Raw genomic sequence first — 19,904 nt, 5'->3', positions numbered from 1 at the left:
AATAATATTCACATACACATCAGTTCAAATCTGTTTGCATATATTTAATTCTTAATCATATGAACTCATATCAGAGTTTGAAAGATTCTTTTAATATAAACATTGATCATTCCTTAATTTAAATGATCATGTTAAAATTTTTAAAAATTTACATTATGTAGCAGAAATATTGCAGTTTTTTCAAACATTTGCAAAACAGAAGTTTCTAAATACTTTATTCAACTTGTTGGCCAAATGATATATTAAACAATGGATTTTCTTACGATAATTTTTTAAAAATTGAATACTATAGTACAAGATGCACCAATATTTATACAAAATAAAAGCCAAACATTAAATTTTTTTCACTTTATATGAAGTCATGGACTTTTATTTTCATGGGAAAATAACTTACTACATTAACGTTTCTGGTATTGGTTTCTAATAATATAGTATATACAGTAGTAAATATCATATTATTAAATGGTCTAATTTCACCTGGGAATACCGCAACAACTCAGATATCTTAGTGTTGCTTGAAATATTTCCATTACATTAAACGGTTAGAATTTAAATTGTTCCTGCCACTATCTTAACCTTACCAAGTGTTAAATTTTAGATTGATTGTATATGGTCACAAAGTTTCCCTAAATATAATTTTCAATGAAGAGAACTATCTTAGGCAGGAATTTAAAAAAAAAACCACTTCAATATATACAAAATGTTTCTTTTTAAAGATAAAGTTAATGCTAGGATTTCTGTTGAAAAATTTCTTTACCTCACCCACTGTTTTGTTTTTATTGTATTTGAGGGGCCAGTTTGAATATGTAGAACAGTCTATAAGAAGAATTTGAAATGAACATTTTAATACATTTTACAAAAACCTAATGGTATAAGTAAAATTTATTCTTTTAGCCCTGTAATCAGTGATAGAGACTCCAATTATTTGAAACAAAAAGATAAAATCTATTAATTATTCAAGATGTATGACTTTTTAGTGTAGGAGTTAGGATGGGGAAGTATACAACCAGGAGAAAGTTTGTGGTCTCAAATTATATTTTAAATTGAAATAGGAAAGAAAAGGCTAAATTAATGAAATGCTTTTCTTTTACCAACTTAAAAATTTTAAAGAATGATTTTTAGTCACAGTGTTGAGGCTCTTCCTCACAATTGGTAGAATTTTGTTTGAACAGAATCTGAAGGAAATCAATTCATGGATACACTTTAAAAAAAGTAAAAAAAATTAATTTCTCAGTGAAAAGTTTGAAAAGGGTGGTTATAAAATCTTTGTACAACTTTAAACACTTCAGATACATATATATATGATAAAAGTATACTGTAAATGACAAAAGATAAATTCTTAAATTTTATATATTATTATTGTTAATTTTGTGTTAGTTAATTTCTATTTCTTTTCATAAATTAAATTCTCGAAATTACTATTCAAAGATTGCTTTGAAATATGTGTCACAAATGATGGCAGTAATGGTGAAGGTTAAAAATCAGACTGTATTCCTTTAAAACACTAATATGCCAACTTTTATGTAACATTTATAGTGTACTTCTATCATATGTATATCCGTTATTAAAGTTTAAAGTTGTACTAGGACTCTATAATCACCCTGTATATTTTAATTGTTGTTTTAGATTTCATATTCATGACACTTTGTTTATGTGCATTGAAGACTAAAAATTAAATTTCCAGTGAAAATAAATTTATGCATCATCAAAGTTTCATATCTTTGGGCAAAATCTATCAATAAAGGTTGAAAATATTTTAAACAAGATTTGTGGGGAAATTGAAAGTGTTTTTCTTTAATAAAAGGTTTCATATCAATCAAAACCACAAATACATATTAGTTCTTTTACAATAACAGAAAATATAGACAAGACTTAAGTTTTAAAATTCAGTTTATGGCACTTAAATAATTTATTTACTTATGAATAAAAGACACTTGCAAAATGAGTTTTTTATTAATTTCTTTCACCTAAGTTTCTTGAAGGCAGACACTATTTCATTTTTTCCCTTTTTTTGGCCCCAGAACCTACCATGATGCCTAGTAAACAGTATAGGTATTTGTTAATGATTGTTGAATTAAAGATAATACTCAATTTAGAAAATAAATATCAAGTAGAATTTGCTATATCAATTTTAATGTAGCTTTTTACTTTGTATTAAAGTTACAAAGACTAAATTGATTAACTTATCAACAACAAGCATCAGAAGCAACAGAATAGTAATATTTCTGATCTAATTTATGATAGATATCAAATATATATATGTATCATAGGATCCATAAAATTCCTTTGGAAATAATTTTAATAATATGTTAACAACAGTGTAAAGGAAAATTGAGAGAGGCAGCATGGAGTAGTGGAGAGAATGCTAGATTTGGAGTAAAAAAGAACTGGGTTCAAATTCTGCCCCATTTACTAGCTGTATGGCTGCAGGCAAGTCACTTAAACTCTCTGTGCCTCAGTTTCTTCATCTGTAAAATGAGGGAGTTGGACTTGATGGCTTCTTAGTACCCTTCCAAGACCTTATCAATTCTATGACTTTACTCTTTCCTTTAATCTCTTGTTGAATGTGATTGTCATTGCCCCTTTTCATTTAAATTACCAAGAACTACCAATATTTGAAATGAGATTCTGGTTTAAAAAAGTATGTAATTCAGATTATTTTATCAATTCTGTCAGTTATATTCAGTCAACTCTTCTGAAAATTTATACTAACACAATATTATTCTCAGACAATAAAAGTGATATTTATACAGCTGTGTAACTTGTCTAAAATAAAACAAAATTGAGAAAAATGTTATTTCAGATCTATGTTTCTCTTACAAATTACTAAGCCATCTTTTATTAGGAAACTTTTACAAATGAAGACATATTTGACCATTCCATTGCAGTGGAAAAAATCAGTCAGGGTTTTGTCTTGATCTTATATGGCACTGATTCTAAGGACAAGAGGTATGAAACACTTAAGAAAAAAATAGATTATACCCGGAAATGCCTGTATTTAGCCCCAGATACTATTCATCTCAGATTGTCTTGTCTTATGAGTGGCAAGAAGCTGAACTATGAATAAAAAGAAAAAAAATTCCGCTGACTGACCTTTCATGTACAGCCCAAGGAAGTAAGAAAAACAACATTCTCATTAATGCAACACACAAATCTCTGTCTCTGTTTCTCAGAGTATAATGGAAGTATAGTATAAAAATGAGTTAGACTTAGAAAACTGACTCCCATTCTGGGGAGTTGTGTTTCAGAAGGACAAGCATTTCCTCTCAGTCCCTCAGTTATTTTGCCTATTATCAGTCTTTGAGCTGGAAGGCAACTTTGAATCACACTTGGGAATTCTGAAAAAGACACACAGACTGAGAGGAAGTACTGCATGAAGATGCCGCATGAGAAGCATCAATAGTGTCAGGATGGTATTCTCAGCTCCACATAGGACTTAATGAAATGAGGTGGGAAGAAGCATCCCTCCTTCAGGCTCCTTCAGGCATTTTTGCAGTGAATTGTAATTGCTTCTTCAAGAGCTGAGTTAAGTTCGAAAAAGTCTACTTTTCTCCCATCTTCCCCTTTCTGTGCCTGTTCACTACCAGATATTGTTTTATATTCTTCTTTCTTCTTTTACATGTTTCCTGTATCTTGATTTTGCTTCATGAATAAAGAAACCTGGGTTTGGCCATGACAATTTGTACTGTACACTTAGTCAATTTTGAGAAAAGGAGAATGGAGGTAGCTAGGGATTACTAGAAATACAAAAAAAAAAATTAATTATGGCAGACAGCCAAACCTCTATCTACATTTGACTAACTCTAATAGGCTCTGGGCTATTAAGATTGCATTAATAAATTTTCATTTGATATTACCTCCATAAAATAGCAGGACCACCAAGACTTGAATGCCATTATATTTGCTTTTAGCTAAAAAACAAGCTAATTGCTATAATAGAGTAAGACGGATTAAATTTCCAGAGAAGAAAGAAAAAGGGGAGAGAGGACTGAAAAAAGGATCATACCATAAACTACCTGCTTCCCACCCCTTTCCCTGAGAGGGAAGACAGACAAGACTTAGGAAATATTCAGCTTTGCCCCTTTCTAGAAGGGAAAGGGAGCAGAAAGGCTCAAGCGCCAGCTACCCAATTCTCCCTAGCCTAGGTAGACTCACAGGTGTTAACAATGATAAGCGTGCTATCTAGATATTCCAGCTTTTCTAATTCCTTCACTGTCATTAATTTGCCAATTTAGAGCCCAGTCTAGAAAAAGTCAATCTCCAAAACCACAAACTATCTCAATTATTTTGACTGTCATTATAACAAATTAATTCAGAAAGTTGTTAGTCAAACAACTGGTTACACAGTCAAGTCTGTAAGGATGGTTTAATTGATTTGTGATATGGACATAATCTATAGTAGTTTTATGGTGATAACGTTCTTTCTTGAGAAAATTTCATAGTAAATATGAAGGAGTGATTTTTCTATAGCTCCCATTTCCAGTTTGGAGCTATGGTTAATTAGCATCTTGTTGCCTTAAAAATGAGTTCTGTCTTACCAAAATGGTAGTGGAATGGTTAAAAAAAAATAGTTGTTTTTGCTTTACTTGATATTTTAGGCAATTAATTTGAAACTGAAGCTGGAGCTTCTTGTTGGCATAAAACTTTTATTTGTCCATTACTTTAAGAGAACAAAGTTCCAGAGCAGTCATTCTTGACAGATTAAAATTCACCCAGTGCTTTTTTAGGATCATTTTCTAAAGCAGTCAAAGATGAGGAAGATACCTTCTACCACTTCAAAATTAGATTTACAAAACATCACTTGAAATGCTGAAGAGAATTTTGATACTTTGGGAGTAGGAATATTTTAAAACCTGGTCCCAATGGATATAGATCTATACATATACATGTCGTCATGTGTGTATGTGTATAAGCACAAACACATATATAGCATATATACATGTATCTTTTTTATAGGTGTATTTCTATTTAGAGCTATACATAGTTAATTTGCCTTGTATAAAGGCCAGATTTAATAATGAGTATTTTTTTTCCTTTGGGAGCTTTGCATAGTTTATAATTTATTCTGGATTAGGGCCTAAAATAATACTATTCCAAATAAGTGACATTAGCATAACTATATTGAATACATAAGGACTTTCAAGAGAAAAGATAGCCGATCAGGAGATTATATCTCTAAGCTACTATACTTAGAATGAATAAAATTAATATTCATAGCAAAAATGCTTACCAGAAAGATATTTTGACTTATACTATATATTAATCAATCAATCAACAGGCATTTACTGAGTGTCTACTATGTGCCAGCCCTGTGTTAATGTGTAAAGATACAAATACTAAGAATGAAATATAAAATATTTACCCATTAAAGATTTCTTTTGGATTTTAGCCAAATTGTATTTCTTATATTTCTTTTTACCTCAAATCATTCATGAACAGACCTTTTAAAGTTGGTAAAGTACAATCTTTTGCATTAATAAATTTAAGAATACATCTGTAAAAAGTACAGCCGATGTTATTTGACATATTTGAAATCATGGCTCCTTGATCTGATAAAAAAACTAAATATAAAATAAAATAAAATGAAATGAAAATAACCTAAATACATATATGTGTTAAGGTAAAGTAACAAATTGAATGTTTCCACTTAAGCTTATTTGAAGCCCAAATCATAAATCTGTTTTCCTTTTGATTCCTAGGGTTTCAGTTTAAATATTATCTCTTCATAATGGATGCAGCAGCATATGTCTAAATAACAGAAAACATGAGGGATTTTCTAAGTCACATTTTCGAATATGGCAACAATATGTTTCATCAAAATATAATCATTTTGATCTGTATCACATGCTGATTAATTTTTAACTTATTAGAGATCAGTCATGGACCTGCACTGTAGTTATATAGAAATCTCAAGTCTTGTCAGTTATTACTATCAATAATTAGAATATCTCTCTAGGCCACAGGTATGCTGAATTTCTCATTATAATCAAATGACCTCTAGTAAGCCTCTTCACTTTTTCTTTAAAAGTGACCTAATCTATGTTTAAAAAGGCCAGATTCAAGAAAACACAAAGTTTTTTTTTCTTCTTATTAGTTTGACTTGAAGTTGTGTTTTTCTCCTATTTGGAATGCAGAGTCTGGTCAGAATGATATTTTAATAATGTATTTCCTTATAAATTTCAGCTTTGTAATAAATTGCACTACTTCACTGGATTGATGAAAACAATATCTTAGAATTGTTGTTAGTCAGGAATACACATGGAGGCAAAATAAACAAAAATATAAAGGTACTGTGGACCAGAATAGTTTGATCATCTCTATAGAGTACTGATAGAAAAAGTTGCCCAAGAAATTAAGGTAAGCTGTATAGTTTTGATTACAGGGTCACTTCAGTTTGAATTATTTGTCGTCGTTGTTGCTGTTGTTGTTTTTCCTGTGGTAGTCTTCCTGTTACGCTTTGCTATCTTCTTTTGACTGAGTTATATCAATGGAAATTTTTGCTTCTATAATTTCTGGGCTTAAAACCTCTTTTTCATTTTCTTCTTTTAATGGCAGTTTTCTAGATAGAAATAAGAAAAGAAACAGCTCTTTAAAAAAGTAATTGAATCAGTGTATCCTCATTTCATTAATTGCTTGGATCAGCCAAAGGAATGCTACAATTCTTTATGATGGCACATCATAATAATGACTGATGACCACTGGCCCTTTATGAAAAACACAAGGATATTTTACATAAAAGTGGATTAGAATAGTTTAAGCTATCTTCATCTGTCTTTAGTATTCTATTTTAATAAGAAATAGCATCAAATTTGACAAGAAACAATTATAAACTGACATTAAAAGTGCTATTGATGAGCACTTAAGTGTCTAGAACATCAGTCAGCCAATAACTATTTACTAAGCGTCTGTTATGTGCCAGGTGCCAGGCACTGTGCTAAGTGGTGGGAATATCAAGAAAGGCGAAAGACAATCTCTCCTCTCAGGGAGCTCACAGTCTCACGGAGGAGACAACACGCTAATAACTATGTGCAAACAAGATATATACAAGATATATGGAAGGTAATCAACAGACAGAAGGCACTTAACAATAAGGAGAACTGGGAAAGGCTTCTTGTAAAAGATTAGATTTTGACTGGAACTTGAAGGAAGCCAGGGAAGCCAGAAGGTAGAGATCCTGGCTACCTATTATCCAATATCTCTTTTGCCCTTTGTGGTTAAACTCCTACATCTACAATAGAAGTTCCGTGTCCTCTGCTCTTACTCTCTTCTTAACCCTCTATAATCTGACTTCTGACCTCATCATTCTGCCAAAACACTCTCTCCAAAGTTACCAATGATATCTTAATTGCCAAATCCAATGGCCTTTTTTCAATCCTCGTTTTTTCTTGATTTTCTGCATCTTTTGATACTGTTGATCACCATCTCCTCCTCTCTAGGTTTTTTGGACACCACTCCTGGTTCTTTTCTCATGTACTGGACTGCTCCTTTTCAATAGCCTTTGCTGGATCCTCATCCACATTACATCCAATAACCATTGGTGTCTCACGGACTCTATTCTGGGCCCTTTTCTTTTCTCTCTATAGTACTTCACTTGGTGATCTCATCAGCTCCCATGGATTTAATTATCATTTCTCTGCTGATGATTCTTAAATCTAACTGTCCTGCTCCAGTCTCTTTGCTGACCTCTATTTTTGCATTTCCAACTGCTTTTCAGATACCTTGAACTGCATATCAGTAGTATACTCGTATACTGTTCCACCCCCAAGTACTCTGCAATCATTTCACTGGCAGTCCCCGATGCCTGGAATGTTCTCCCTCTTCAACTTAGTAAGCATCTATTAAATGCCTACTGTGTTCTAGGCACTGTGCTAAGCACTGGGGAATATAAAAAGGGGCAAAAGACAGTCCCTGACCTCAAGGGGCTCACAGCCTAATAGGGGAGAAGCAAGCAGACAAACAAGTTATATAATAGGATAAATAGGAAATAACAGAGAGAGGGCAGTAGAATTAAGAAAGGTTGGGAAGGGCTTCTTGTAGAAGGTTGGATTTTAGATTGAACTTGAAAGAAGCCAGGGAAGTCAGAAGGCAAAGAGGAGGAGGGACAGCATGGGGGAAGAGTCAGAGAAAATGGCCAGAGTTGAGCGATGGCATGTCTTAGCTGTAGAACAACAAGGAGACTACTATCACTGGACTGAAAAGTACAAAGTGCAAGAAGTGCAAGAAGAGTGGAAAGCTGGGGATGGAGGGTGGTGAGCATGGGCTATGAGTTACTTTGAATGCTAAACAAAGGATTTGTATTTGATCCTGTGATAAGGAGCCACTGGAGTTTATTGAAGAGAGGAGTGACATGGTTGGATCTGTACTTTAGGAAAATCACTTTGGTGATTAAATGGAAGATGGATTGGAGTAGAAAGAGATTGGTGGCAAGTAGATTAAGGAGCAGGATAATGCAATAGTATAAGAATGAAGTGATGAGGGCCTGCACCAGGGTAGTGGCAGTGTTAGAGGAGAGAAAGGGGCATATTTGAGGTATGTTGCAAAGATAAAGTTGATAGGCCTTAGTAGCAGATTGGATGTGGGGGGTGAGAGATGGATAAGAGTTGAGGATGACACCTAGGGGGTCAAGCCTGGGGGACTAGGAAAATGGTGATACCCTTGAAAGTAACAGAGAATTCAGGAGAGAGGCAGAATTTAGGAGGAAAGATGATGTTCAATTTTGGACATACTGAGTTTAATATGTCCGCAACTAATCCAAACTGAGTGTCCAGTAAGCAGTTGGAGACAGGAGTTTAGAGCTCAGCAGAGAGATTAGAATTGGATAAGCAGATATGAGAATCATTAACATAGAGATGATAATTGAATCTTTGGGAGCTGATGAGATTATCAAAATGGAGAAGAGATGAGGGCCCAGGATGGAACCCTGTACAACTCACATTTAGAATAATGACAACCAGGGTTTAGTTTCACTAGGATGGAGACAGTATAACCTGTTAGGAGTTTGTTAATCACTGACTATGAGATCAGGTGGGTTATTAATATCACTAATACTAAAAAGAAAGTTTAGTACTTATTAGATGTTATTGTATTGGTCATAATAGTAACTACTAAGGAAAAGGATACTATATGGACTCATGGTACAATAAGGCAAGCAGTTTAGTTCTGCTTAAAAGCAAGAAAAGAAGAAAAAGGCCACTTATTGAGCTATATATGACTAAATAGTTGGGTGATTTTTAACAAATGAGTATAAGAATACAACAATTATCAGTACTTAAGCATTCAAACAAGTAAAAGTTATCTCAAAAGAAGTGGTCTGACTTGTAAGGAAACTCATGAGAGAATACTATCCAATTATAGTTTAAAAAAAAAGAAAGTAATTTTTTTTCTAATGGATACCTGAAAACTAGAACATTCACAAATGAGGGTCCTGGACGAATATTCCTGGTGGGTCCCTGAATACAGAGGACCCTAAAATTATCCCAGATAACCCCTACACCCTAGGATAGCAGTCCTTTTGGGGCCACTACCCCAAATGGGAACTCACTCACAGAGGCTGGGGTCCACCCTGGGGTTTTTAGCTCTAGAACTAGAAACTACTGTTTTTCTAATCAATAATAACCAGTTAACTCCATTAGAAGATGGATTTACTAAGAACACTTCATACAAAAAACTCCAAAACATGGAGCATACTTTTTCACCAATACACTTCGAGTCACTGGGAAGAGTGGGCACTAATCTAAAGTACAATGGTAATGAGGCACACTTGGCAAAATGGTAACTTATAACTTGGGGTTCCTGGAAATTATTTTCTCCCTTTGTAGTTTCCTCATAAAGTTTATTTTAAGTTCCCTCTTCTGGGTTCCAAGGTTGGTGTTTTTAGACTTTAGTCCATAGCTGGTACTTTTCTCCATCATGAGCGGTCATTCTCCCTGAAGTTGCTTCTTTCCTTCTGTTCGTACTGGCTGGACGTATTACATCCTGCTAGTTTTGTCTCTTCCCCTTTCGTCACACTCAACCGCATAATTTTGTTTCTGATTCAATACCTGACTGACTCTGATTTTTTTTTTGGCTAGGCAATGGGGTTAGGTGACTTGCCCAGGGTCACACAGCTAGTATTATGTGTCTGAGGCCGCATTTGAACTCAGGTCCTCCTGAATCCAGGGCCGGTGCTCTATCCACTATGCTACCTAGCTGCCCAAATATGTATATTAGTATTATTATTATTATTTTTTTTTTTGGTGAGGCAGTTGGGGTTAAGTGACTTGCCTGAAGTCACACAGCTAATGAGTGTTATGTGTCTCAGGCCAGATTTGAACTCAGGTCCTTCTGACTCCAGGGCTGATGCTCTATCCATTGAGCCACCTAGCTGCCCCTTAGCTTTTTTTTTTTTTTTTTTTTTAGGCAATTGGGGTCAAGTGACTTGCCAAGGGTCACACAGCAAGTAAGTGTCAAGTGTTTGGTCTGAGGCCGGATTTGAACTCAGGTCCTCCTGACTTCAGGGCCAGTGCTCTATTCACTGCACCACCTAACGCTGAGTTTTTGAGTTCACCCTAGACTAACTGCTCTTTTTATACATAAGCCCAGAGATGTGTTGTATCTGAATTTTTTAGCCAATCAAAAGATGTTGCTTATGTGGCATTATCTGACTTCATCCAATAGTCAAAGGCACTAGTATCCTCTGAAACTTAAGAACTTATTCATACTTTTGCACTTTTGACTGATTAATTCAGTTGAGACATCTGTGTTTTCTGTGATTACTTAGGGGGAGAGATACAATATCTACAGGCAGACAGAGGCTTCTGGCAACCTCTACAGGAGTCACCGGGAGCTATGAGATGGTTACAATGAGAATGTCCCTCCCAGTTCCATGGAAGATGAGAGAACTAAAATCTCATAAGAGGAGAATCCTTGTGTGCCTGGGCTGGGTGGTGGGGAAGGACTTGAAAAAGAAGGAAAGGATGGAAGTCTCCCACTTGGGTGGAGCTCAATGTGGTTCTGGCTATTGATGTTGCTGCTGTCTTGACTGGTAGTGAGATACTGGATATAGAATTGTAGGTGAATGATGTGGGACACCAATAGCTAATGTAGAATGGTGTAGCTGTCTCTGATGCTGAGAAGTAAATAGGTCAAACTTTCAATTCCCTGCCCTTTACCTTATTCTATCTCCCTCTGCTGAGCCTAAATCACCTTCCTTAATAATCATAATAATAATCATGATGGTGATGATGATGATAGCTAGCATTTATATAGCACTTTGAGAGTTACAGAGGGCTTTACAAATATTATCCTCACTACAACCCTGGGAGGTAGATACTATTATTATCCCCATTTTATAGATGCTGAAACTGTTAGGATTGATGACTAGATGAATGGAATGGTTGTTCCATATAGCTGATTCAGAGATGCATTTGATTGGTTTAATATCATCTGACTAGCAACAAGTTTTGATTTGTGTTTCATGTTTTAATTTCAATTATATTGTTTTATGTTAGTTATGCTTATAGTTTCTTGCTTTGTGGCTGACACAAACTGATCGAAATGATTTCATGTTTGGTTACTAATTGACCCACCTACACAACAGGAAATTCTTATGTATCTAGTAGCTCATTTAAGCCAGCTTCATTTAGGTAAGATCTGCAAGATTACCCTAAGAATAATCAGTTTGGCAAACTTTCCTAATAATGACCTTGTGATTGATAAGGGGGTGGGTGTCTGTAATTGCTGTATAAATGACTGCCCAGAAGGCCTGTCTCCCACTTGGTCCTTATGAATCTTTCGTGAAACAGCAATCAGAGAAAAGAATAGAGACCCTGAGTTTTGGGCTCTCAACTGAGTGGCATCCCACTCTACAACTGTATCGCCTTCTGTGCTTTCTGGAGGGACTGAAGGACTAAGGAATTGCATGCTTGTATGTCAGAAAGTAAAGTGTTTGAGTGCTCATATTCCTTCCTGATACCTCAGTAACAATCTCCTCATAGAAACTGAGGCTAAAAGAGGTTAAATGACTTGTCCAGGGTCACATAGCTAGTAAGTTGCAAACTTTGAATTCAGGTCTTCTTGACTGGCAAGTCCACTTCTCTACTAACTCCTCTACCTAACTGCCTCACAGATGTTTGCTTTTTCTGTTTCTGTTTTCAAGAGAAACCAATTTCTCTAATACTTCTTGGTTACCTTTTTAGGTGTGGGTTTGTGTGTATATAGATGGTGGTGGATCAAATGCAATGGAGAAGTGAGTGATGGATGGCTAAAGACTTTGAGAGGAAAAAGTCCTTAGAAAAAAGAGAAAACTCTTACTTGCTTGGATGATTGACTGGATACTTGAGACAAATGAAAGAAATTTTTACTAATATGTATTATTATAGCTCTCCAAAAGCAAAAAAAGATTAAATGAATATGGACCATCTGATATCCACTGGAAAAAAGGAGATAGTAATATTTTGATGGAAAGAGCTGGGAAGGAGGGGTTCTGTTCTCATGAAGTTGTGAACCAAAGACAGAGTGTCTTGGACTCCGTTTCAGTTAAATGTCACCCTCAATTGTACGTATATGCAGGCACTATATGTATATGTACACACATGTACATGTACATATATGTAGGCACTGTAAACACTAAGTACTATATATACAAATATGTACATGTGTAGTACATATATGTTTTGCTTATGTGACAGAGCAGTTAGTTCAACCTTGGATGCCACCAACAGGGTAGGAGCTTTACTCCTGGCTGGGCTTGCCAGAAGACATGGACCTGGATGGAATTAGACAGTGCAGAAGTAAGGGAAAATGTAGAGTGTCATCTAAGCAGTCCTGAAACATGCTTTGTGTTTTGATGGTTTTAAGTGTCAACTTCCAGATAGAGTATAACAGTTATCAATTTTTATATTCTGTTTTAAGTCTATCTGTCAATATAGGTTCTGTTACACATCTTTTGTGTATATCAATAGACATCAATACCTGATAAAATATAAATAGATATCAATACCTGTTACATTGAGTACTTTACTATTCTCAAACTAGACATCAGCCAAATCTAAGCTCTAAGTAATTTCCCCCTGGGGTTTGGGGTGCACTAAGTGGAATGTGAGAAAAGAGGCCAAGTTCTCCCAAGACTTGACCTGGTCACATAATATGTAGCTCCGGAGCTAAAAGGGGACCCCTTAGTGGAGAAAGAGAGGGTTCAGTGCCACTGTCCTCTGAACCTAGTAGCAGTTTCTTACATTATATATAAAACAACAATAACAATAACAGTGATTATAAAAATAGCTGACATTTATGCAGCACTTTAAATTTTGCAGAGCACTTTGCATATATTATGTGTTCTATTTTGATATCCTTCACCCCAGATGGTAGCCTGATTCTCTTTTTTAAAATGAATTTGTTCTTCAAACAAATATAGATCTAAGTAATTGAAGGAATATTAATTGCTTGTGGGTAGGCAGAGTCAACATAACAAAATATGACAATACAACTGAAATTAATTTACTTAGTGTTATACCAATCAAACTATTAAACAATTATTTTATAGAGTTAGAAACAAATAATAACAAAATTCATCTGGAGGAACAAAGGGTCAAGAATATCAAGGGAATAAATTTAAAAAAAGGGAAGGAAGGGGGCCTGGAAGTACCTACCAGGTAACAAATTATACTATAAAGATTTGAAATAACTTAGTAGTAGATAAGAAATAAAGTGGGTGAGCAATGAAGTAGATAAGGTACACAATATACAGAAAAAAAAATGAGCACAGTAACCTAGTGTCTGATAGACCTAAAGGTCCAAGCTATTGCTGCAAGAACTCACTATTTGAAAAAAAAAAAAAACTGCTGGGACAATTGGAAAGAAGTCCAGCAGAAACTAAGCAGAGATCAACATCTCACACTGTATGTATACTAAGATAAGCTCCGAATGGGTACATGATCTAGACATAAAGGGTGATAATATAAGTAAATTACTGGAACATGAAAGAAATTACCTGTCAAATCTGTGGATAAGAGAAGAATTCATGACCAAACAAGAGATAGAGAGGTTTGTGGGAGGAAAAATTATAATTTCGATTATATAAAATTTAAAAAAATTTTGCACAAATAATAATTCTGTTAAAATGAGAAGAAAAGCAGATAATTGGGGGAAAATCTTTGCAGCAAATTTGTTTGATAAATATCTAATTTCTCAAATATATAGGGAACTGAGCCAAACCTAACAAGAATAAGAGCCATGTTCCAAATTGATAAATGGTCAAAGGTTAGGAACACGCAGTTTTCAGGGGAGGAAATTAAAGCTATCAATAGTCACATGAAAAATATACTCTACATCACTAATAGTTAGAGAAATGCAAATTAAAACAACCCTGAGGTACCACCTCACACCCATTATATTGGCTAAGATGACACAAAAGGAAAATAACAAATGCTGGAAGGAATGTGGGAAGACAGATACACTAATGCACTAGCTGTGAACTAGTCCAACTATTCTGGAAAACAATTTAGAGTGATGGCCAAAAATAGCTATTAAACTGGGCATACCCTCTAACCTACCACTGCCACTACTAGGTCTATACTCCCAAAGAGATAAAAGAAAAAGCAACAGGACCCACGTGTTCAGAAATATTTATAGCAGCTGTTTTTGTCATGTCCAAGAACTGGAAACTGAGAGGATGCCCATCAATTGAGAAATGGCTGAACAAGTTATAGTATATATGAATGTGATAAAACAGTATGTGCTATAAGAAATGATAGAGTGGTTTCAGAAAAACCTGGGAAGACTTACATGAATAGATGCAATATGAAGTGAGGAGAACAATTTACACAGTAATAGCAGTATTGTAAAGATAATCAACTGTGAAAGACTTAGTCACTCTGATCAACACAATGACCCACCACAGTTCCAAAGGAGTCACGATGAAAATACTATGCATCTCTCAATAGAGAACTGATGGACTCAGAGTGCAGATTGAAGCATATTTTTTTCTCTTTTTTCCTCTCCCCGCCCCCCACCCAGAACATGGCTAATGTGGAAATTTGTTTTGCCTGATTTCATATTCGTAGAGTGTTTTTTATTTCTTGCCTTCTCAATGAGTGATGGAAGGGGTGAGAGAAAGGAAAGCACCTGGAACTGAAAATAAAATATAATTGAACGAAAAAAATTAGAATGAGTCTGTTCTCACAGCCAACTGGCATGTTGTTATGTGAGCTCAGGGTACATGGGGTGATAGTCCTGAGTTTTCTATTTCCCAGACTATCTATGCTAAGACCTTGCAGTTCTGATTTGGAATGTTAAAAAGACCTTCCTGGGGTCCTATCAAGTCACAACTTTATTTTGTGAACAACCTTATAACTCTCCCAGGAGAACCCTAATATTCAAATTTGGGGTCACTTAGATTTCCCTTAGAAAAATGAGCCAATTGGAACACTGTTGGCCCTGAGAAGCTGGTCTCAAAGGCTAAACTCCATCCCTTTGATCTGAAGAGGGGTGACGTTAAGTGGAACTAGTGTAGAAAGTGTTGCCGATGAGCTGACTCATTAGGTATGGCCTGTAAGCATTTCCACACCACTTTGGTTGGAGGGTTGCGAATAAATAAAAGAAAACACAGACTCTTTGCACTCCAGAGATACCTGATGTTACATATTTATATACGAAACAGTGGCCATCCCATGGAGCACTTTTTGAGATAGGTCAGTTTCTGTATTTCTCCCCATGCACAATCCATGGGATGTCTACTGTAATGTGTAGATGTCTAAAATTATGTCAAATGAGGCAGCGAGGAATAATAGATAATGGTCAGTATTGGAGTCAGAGAGATTTGGGATTAAGTTCCACTTTTGAAATTTGCTGGCTGTGTGACCTTTGGCAAATCAGTTAACCTCTTAGTACTCTAGGCCACTTTCTATGGCTATAAACTGCAGAGTAGTACATAGACTCCTAGCTTGGAGTTCTGTATTTTGATGAAGTCACAGGTTAGGAAATATGTCTCTACATAAATTAAGATGTACGTGTATATCTATATATCACTCTCTACATACATGCATACATATACAGATAAAAGTATGCACATATGCATAAATATTTTAAAAATAAGAAGAAATCTATTTTTTTATTTTGGATACATGTTTACTGAAATAGATATGTACATAAACCTAAAGGCTGAATATGTTGCTTAGCTATTTGCATTAATTTTTATCTTTGCCCATTGATTTCATTTTTATGGTAATGTTGTCCAAATGGACCTAACAGCCCTGAATGATTCTATAATTCTCAGTATTAACTTATAGATCCAACTAGTATTCCCCATTACTCAAACTTTTCTTGTTCTCTCCCTTTCTGAAATCCTAACCTTTTTAGAACTCAAGTTCCATATAGTTTTCTTTTCAAAAGACAATTTTCAGTCAGAGTTTTTTACATTATGCATACAGTGCATTGATTGCTAGTAATTGTTTATTTCAGATACAGGTAATTGTGTGTTTTTTTTTCTTTTAAATATGTGTATGGGGGAGAAAAATGAGAAAGGAAATAATTAACTTACTCTAATGCTAATGTAAATAGGATTATAATTCTAGTTTTACGTTTAATTTTTTTTAATATGTTAGAGCACTAACATGCTCATTAGATCATTTCTGTACCTGGAACAGACCTAACAGTTCATGAATATGAATGCTGTTTTCTTTACAAGTCACTAACCTATTATTTCATTTACTAAATATTGACACAATTATCATTAATATAGATATGATACACTAAGATTCTTTCTCATTCTTCTTTACAAATCTTCAGTTCTCTTAACTACTTAAATTCTGTGATTCTGAATTCAGAACATTTCAATTTCAGAATACAGAATACCCACATGGATGTTTTGTCAATAAACCCTGTACGTTTGAGAAAGCCAACTATATTTTTCAAGTGTTTATTTTTTATGATAAAAAATTAGTGTCTATGAACAAAACTCTGTTTCTAATTGGCAACTTAAAAAATCTGAATTAGAATTTAGCAATATATGTTAAGTAATTTCTCTCTGTCATTGTTCAGAAGTAAATTGTTATGCTTCTCAAAGGACAATGGGACCTTGAAGTTCATACTTATAATACTTTTAAAATAACTTTAAAAATAACTTTGTTTTACTTGCATGAAATTCTTTAAAGTACAATAGGGATCTCACTACTGCTTATTCAAATAAAATTTAAAATTCTAGGCTACATACTCAGGTTCTGTGAGTGGAGTAGTTTCATTTGGTTCATTTATTGGGCTTCCATCTTCATGACTGGTAATTCTTTCATCCTCTGTTCTCATTTCCACTATGGGCTCTTTTGATCCATCTTTCCTAAAAAGTATTGAAAAAAAATCTTAACCTGCACAATGTAATCAAAACATCATTCTTTTTGTGACACAACCTAAACCCTAAAGTACAATATTTCCAGATCTGAAGAACCTTCGAGAATATGTCTCTTATGTAAGTTCCCAAAAGATTTTGGCTTGGTACAGGGAGGAGAGAGAAATAAAGTTACTAGAAATATATAACATATTAGAAAACTGGTTGCAACAAACAAAACATTTGAAAGTTTTGAAAAGCACTTTTTTTTTTCTGCTGTAGCTTTCTGGATAATGTAGGTATAAATCTTATGAAGAAAAAACAGAGTATAGCATTTGAGGGCTGAAAAAGAGATCTTCTAATTCAATCCTTTCATTTACTCATGAGGAAACTAAGGGGCCAGGGAAGTGAGGTGACCTGCCCAGGGAATCATTGGCAATGTGGGAATTAGAGCCCAGACTCCTAACTTCTAGAACACTGTTCTTTCCAATAGATTATGCTGAGTCTTTTACTAGAAAGGAAGGTCAAGGGCACTTCTATGATGTATGTGTCATACTTGCTAAAATGGCTAACGCAATCTTAGGCAGCATTAATAGATTCAGATTAAACCAATCAAGGGAAATAGTGGCCACTTTGTATTCTTCGTGGAACAATCATCATCTTTAATATTAAATCATATTCTGTATGTCTCTCTACAAAGTGATACTCCAAGCCCTCATCATGCTGTGGTGATGATGCTGGGTTCTCAAAAACCATGCTAAAAGAAGAAGCTTTTAAGATGATCCTGGAAAAAGACTGATTATTTTCCAAGCATCAGCCTAGCATGAAGAAGCTCATTACCATACTTGCCATGAGATGAATTATTTGGCCATGGTGACACCTAAAACAAAGAAATATGCAAAATAGCCATCAATCCTCCAAAGGTCCCTTTTATTTCTGCAGTGGTGATGGCAGCATAATGATAAATACGCTTGAACGTGCAAAGAATAAGACAAGTTTATACTGTCTACAAATATTAACCACATGGGATTCTAATTATGAGATTCTTGTCCAGTAACAAGAAGCCACACCCCTAATTCGTATTAAAAATAATATGAAATATTATAATATGAAGCTTTTAATGAAACCAGCAGACAAAAAGTAAGTTGCAGTTGCATCTGCATCGAAAAATGGGTCACAGTTCCTCTTTGGTGAGGCAAGAAAAGGAATTATGAAATTGATTTTATTATGAATCCCAAAGTAAGAAGACACAGCATTTTATGAAATATTTGGTAATTTCATTGTATTGTTTATTGCATTTGTAAAAAAAAAAGACTATTATAAAGTCTAAAGTAGTTTAATCACCAATCTCTGTTGCAGAGGGTGAGGAGGTAACATAAGAACAAATAAAAAATTATTAATTGTGAAAAATTATTAATTGTATGGCAAACTGCTTGGAAACTAATAGAAAAATAAGACAGTCCCTGCTTTCAAGGAACTCATTCCTTTTTAAAAAAATTTCTTTTAAAAGTAAGTTTTTATTGGTATTTTCTGTTTTTTGCTGCATCATAGGTGTCCCCAGCATTCCTCTGGCTTCTCCCAGAAAGTTAATCCTTATAACAAATAATATTTTTAAAGAAGGAAAATAAGCAGGACAAATGACTGATACATTGGAAAAAGTCTGAAAACATATGCAATGTGTAACACTAGTGGAACTCCCACCTTCACAAGGTGTGGGATGTCTTCTCGTATCTTTTCATTTTTAAGTTCTGATTGATCTAAATTTGCTTTTGTTTTGGTGTGTGGATTTTCCATTGACATTATAATTAGGGTGTGTATTGTTTTCCTGGTTCTGCTAACTTGACTATGTACCATTTGATGTAGATCTTGACGTGTTTCTCTGCATTCATCGCATACATCACTTCTTACAGAACAGTTAAGATTCCATTACATTCACATGCCACAATTTCTCTAGCCATTCCACTATGTCAATCAATGACATCAATTTTGTTTCTAATTCTTTCCTATCACATAAAGTCCTTTTATAAATATTTTGGTGTGTATGGAGAGTCTTTTCTATTGATAGTTTCCTTAGGATAATAAGTAGAAGAATGGAACCTCTCATTCAAAAGGTATACATATTTTAGCCACTTTGCATAATTTCAAATTGCTTTCCAAAATGGCGGTACCATTCCACAGATCCATTGACAATGTTTTGCTGTGCCTATAATTCCACAACCCCTCCAACATTGACTATTGCCATTTTTATTATCTTTGCCAATTTACAGACTATGAGAGGGATCTTCAGGGTTCTTTTGATTTGTATTTCTTTTCTTATTAGTGATTGGGAGCATTCTTTCATGTGGTTGTGAATAATTTGCAACTTTTCTTTTGATAACTGCTCATATCCTCTAACCACTTATCTATTGGGGAATGGCTGTTAGTTACATATAAATATAACTATATATGAATTATATAGGACATAAAATAAAAAGTATACATGTATATATGTATATACACATACATGTACACACACGTGTATATGGTTATATTCACATATACATATATGTGCATATACATACATACATACATACATACATACATACATACATACATACATACATACATA

The 19,904-nt window shown here is 34.4% G+C and overlaps 1 protein-coding gene across 1 annotated transcript in view; it reads right to left on the bottom strand.

The window, feature by feature from the left end:
- Positions 1–6,450: 6,450 nt before the first annotated feature.
- Positions 6,451–19,904, bottom strand: part of NCAM2 (neural cell adhesion molecule 2) — a 251,181-nt gene continuing 237,727 nt past the window's right edge. The window contains exons 17-18 of the mRNA XM_027875469.1: positions 17,189–17,308; positions 6,451–6,559 (exon numbers count right to left, since the gene is read on the bottom strand). Of these exons, the coding sequence (XP_027731270.1) occupies positions 6,451–6,559; positions 17,189–17,308 (229 nt within the window). The remainder of the gene's footprint in view (positions 6,560–17,188; positions 17,309–19,904) is intronic.

The sequence above is a fragment of the Vombatus ursinus genome, unplaced genomic scaffold, assembly GCF_900497805.2.
Source record: "Vombatus ursinus unplaced genomic scaffold, bare-nosed wombat genome assembly UNPS02014809.1, whole genome shotgun sequence".
NCBI classification, from domain to species: Eukaryota; Metazoa; Chordata; class Mammalia; order Diprotodontia; family Vombatidae; genus Vombatus; species Vombatus ursinus.
This window is presented reverse-complemented; position numbering and strand designations above follow the sequence as displayed.